The sequence below is a fragment of the Pyxicephalus adspersus genome, chromosome 12, assembly GCF_032062135.1.
Source record: "Pyxicephalus adspersus chromosome 12, UCB_Pads_2.0, whole genome shotgun sequence".
Lineage (NCBI taxonomy): Eukaryota > Metazoa > Chordata > Amphibia > Anura > Pyxicephalidae > Pyxicephalus > Pyxicephalus adspersus.
Genome location: NC_092869.1, coordinates 5,528,110 through 5,531,383, shown reverse-complemented (window position 1 = coordinate 5,531,383; position 3,274 = coordinate 5,528,110). Strand labels below are relative to the sequence as shown.

Below are 3,274 nucleotides of genomic sequence, written 5' to 3'. Positions count from 1 at the left end.
ACACTAACCCTCTCTGTAACCCTAACACTAACCCTTCCTATAACCCTAACACTAATCCTCCCTGTAACCCTAATACTAACCCTACCTGTAACCCTAACACCAACCTTAAGTTTAATTCTAACACTAACTCTACCTGTAACCCTAACACTAACCCTAAGTGTAATTCTAACACTAACCCTTCCTGTAACCCTAACACTAACCCTAAGTGTAATTCTAACACTAAACCTTCCTGTTACCTTAATACTAACCCTTCCTCTAACCTCAACAATATTTTTTCCTGTAATTCTGTCAATCACTTTCTCAAAAACACTAAATACCTCCCATAACACATGTTCTCTGTAAATCTAACACTAACCCCTCCTGGCTTAAGACTAAGCCTTCATGTAACCCCAACACAAACCCTCCTTGTAACCCCCAACACTAGCCACCTTTGAAACCCTAACACTAATCCTTCCCATAACACTTCTACTAATGCCCCATTTTACTCCAACACTAACCCTTTCCGTAGCACCAACATTACCCCTCCATGTAACTCTAACACTATTTATCCCTGTAACCCCCAATGATAGCCTTTTCTGTAATCCTAACACTAATCCCTTACATACCAATTACATTATTCATCCCTGTTTTCCTAACATTAACCATTCCCAAAACCCCAACACTAACTCCTACCGTAACCCTAACACTAATAATTCCAGTAACCCCAACACAGACCCTCCCTGTAACCTCCAACACTAGCCCTCTTTTTACCCTAACACTAATCCTTTCCATAAGACTTATACTAATGCTCTTTGTTACCCCAACACTAACCCTTCCCGTAACTCCAACTCTCCCCGCATCTGTCTTCGGGCCATCCACAACCAGGATCAACCATAGCTCATCAGTGATGCTGAACGGACCGATTGGGAAATCTCATGCAATCCCAATTGTTACCCCACAACAGACTCTGGAAGTATTTGTCATGTGATCCTTTTTTGATGGTAGATTTGATATCCATACCTCCGGAGAGAACAGCACATCTGTCTGGGGGTGTCACCACTGTGCAGGAATGTGACACCAACACTCCCTTATCTGGGCACAAATGGTCGCACTGAGCCATTATCATTGTACATATCTAAGTAAATTGGTCCAACTACAGACTGGCCAGATCTTGTTACAATGATCCTGTGTCTGTGGATTGGCCAATTTCTTAGTTGGTTCCAATGGTGTATCAAACCACACATGCGCAGCCAGTGGGCGTATGCTGGGCACAAGAAAGAGACCTAATGCGAATGATCTTTCAACGATCCTTGGACCCTCCTCGGACAACAGGGGTCCCACAGGGGCCTCAAGTCAGTTCTGTACAGGAGCCCACTGTTGGCTATGTCCATCACTGCCTTCAATATATGTGTATGTATTGATCTGTGTGTATGGATTTATTGGCACAAACCACCACCCCATTCACTGTAATGAAAAACGTTCAATTATGCCCAACTTTTCCGTTATGAAAGGAAAGGAAGGTGGGGGCACTCCACTGTTTCTGAATCCTATTGGCCAAGTTTGAAAAAGTTTCAATGACCGTAAGCAAAGGTTTCACAAATTTGAACGCGCACACATGTTCACTTTGCTTTTCCCCTAATGGACAATACATTGATTGCGATGTACGACAGTACAATCAATCGATTTTCAGTTGATGGGCATCATTTATATCAAACAATTTATGCCATTCATGCAATATTTTAAATTAATTTGATCAAAATTCAATCAATCTGATCACTAAATATTGATCAGGAAATGCGTGTTTTTCTAGTCTATTCATCATATTAAAATCGCTTTATGTATCATGTATTTTAATTCATGGTCCAACCGACCACGATGCCGTTCAAATACTTTGATCATAATTATTAATATTAATATTATTAAAAAGGATTTATATAGCGCCAACATATTACGCAGCGCTGTACAATAATTACAATCATTATTGCGACCACATATTACCATCAAAAAAAAAATAACCTGCATAGCGCATGCCTAGCATAAAGTCACTACTAATATTAAAGTGGATTCTGGATCTTCGATCATCCTGATTGGCCAAGCCGGAATGACATCACTCCAGTGCATGTCGGGGGCTCATGCAGTCCTGGCACATCCCGGCATCCTTGGGCTTGCTGAGATACCTGGCACATCCCGGCATCTTGTACTGATCTTGTGCAGCTTGGTGTACTGAAGATTGTGAACAGACAGATAAATATTATTATTATATATTAATATATTATATAGCGCCAACATATTACACAGCGCTGTACATTAAATAGGGGTAGCAAATGACAGACCATTACAGACAGTGACACAGGAGGAGGAGAGGACCCTGCCCTGAAGAGCTTACAATCTATGAGATGAGAGAGTCTCCCACAATAGGAGGGATGTTTTATTGCATCCCCTCTACAATTTATGAATGTGGATCTATAAGAAGTGCAATCGGAAAATTGTCCACTCTATCCGATCGGTCACTTGGTCGGCTCTTCTTCATCCGTTACAGAGTTCATTTTCAGCTTTTTCTTTTTGAATCTTTTTGCCTTTTGTTTTCTTTTTTTTAGTAGTTGGTGGTAAGATAAAGCCACAGGTGGGACTGGTGAAGGTTTTGTTGAATGGCTCCTCCCAGGGGAAGCACAGGAGAAGAAGGTGGGGGGGTGAATGGTAGAGGAGGTTTGGGATTCACCAGGAGGGGGTGAGTATATATAGACATCAGCATGCTGTGAATCACATTAGCTGAACCTGCAGAGATTGGGCTGACTCAGGGAGCCATCGTCATATGTACAAAGAATATCCACAGTGACCTCATCCGGCTTTTTCCTTTTTTTCCTTTGCCCGTCTGAATATTCGCGTTGCAGGAAGGTGACTGAGCCCCAGGCGTTGCTCTCCTTTTCGCAGGAATCGTGCACAGAACACCTCTGTAGTCTTTCCTCTACGCTGTGTGGTCCTCCAACTTAACCCAAAGATGCCCAACTTCTCCGGAAACTGGAAGATGAAATATTCCGAAAATTTCGAAGAGCTCCTCAAGGCGCTGGGTGAGTGACCGTCACATGTATGAACGATTCATTTTCAAGCTTGGGTTAGTTTAGTGATGCTTTTTTTAATTATAAAGCACCAACATATTATGGAGCATTGTACAATAAATGTAATCTATGGTGCTGATTCAAAACCAGGGGGTTGGATATCAAAATCCCCTACAGATTTCAGAGGGGGTACAATATATTATATTATATGATTCCTATACTGTAATATCACGAGAATT

The 3,274-nt window shown here is 41.7% G+C and overlaps 1 protein-coding gene across 1 annotated transcript in view; it reads left to right on the top strand.

Moving 5' to 3' along the window:
* Positions 1-2,743: 2,743 nt before the first annotated feature.
* The window catches only part of CRABP2 (cellular retinoic acid binding protein 2), a 19,323-nt gene continuing 18,792 nt past the window's right edge, over positions 2,744-3,274 (top strand). The window contains exon 1 of the mRNA XM_072428319.1: positions 2,744-3,047. Within this exon, the coding sequence (XP_072284420.1) occupies positions 2,978-3,047 (70 nt within the window). The 5' untranslated portion in view covers positions 2,744-2,977. The remainder of the gene's footprint in view (positions 3,048-3,274) is intronic.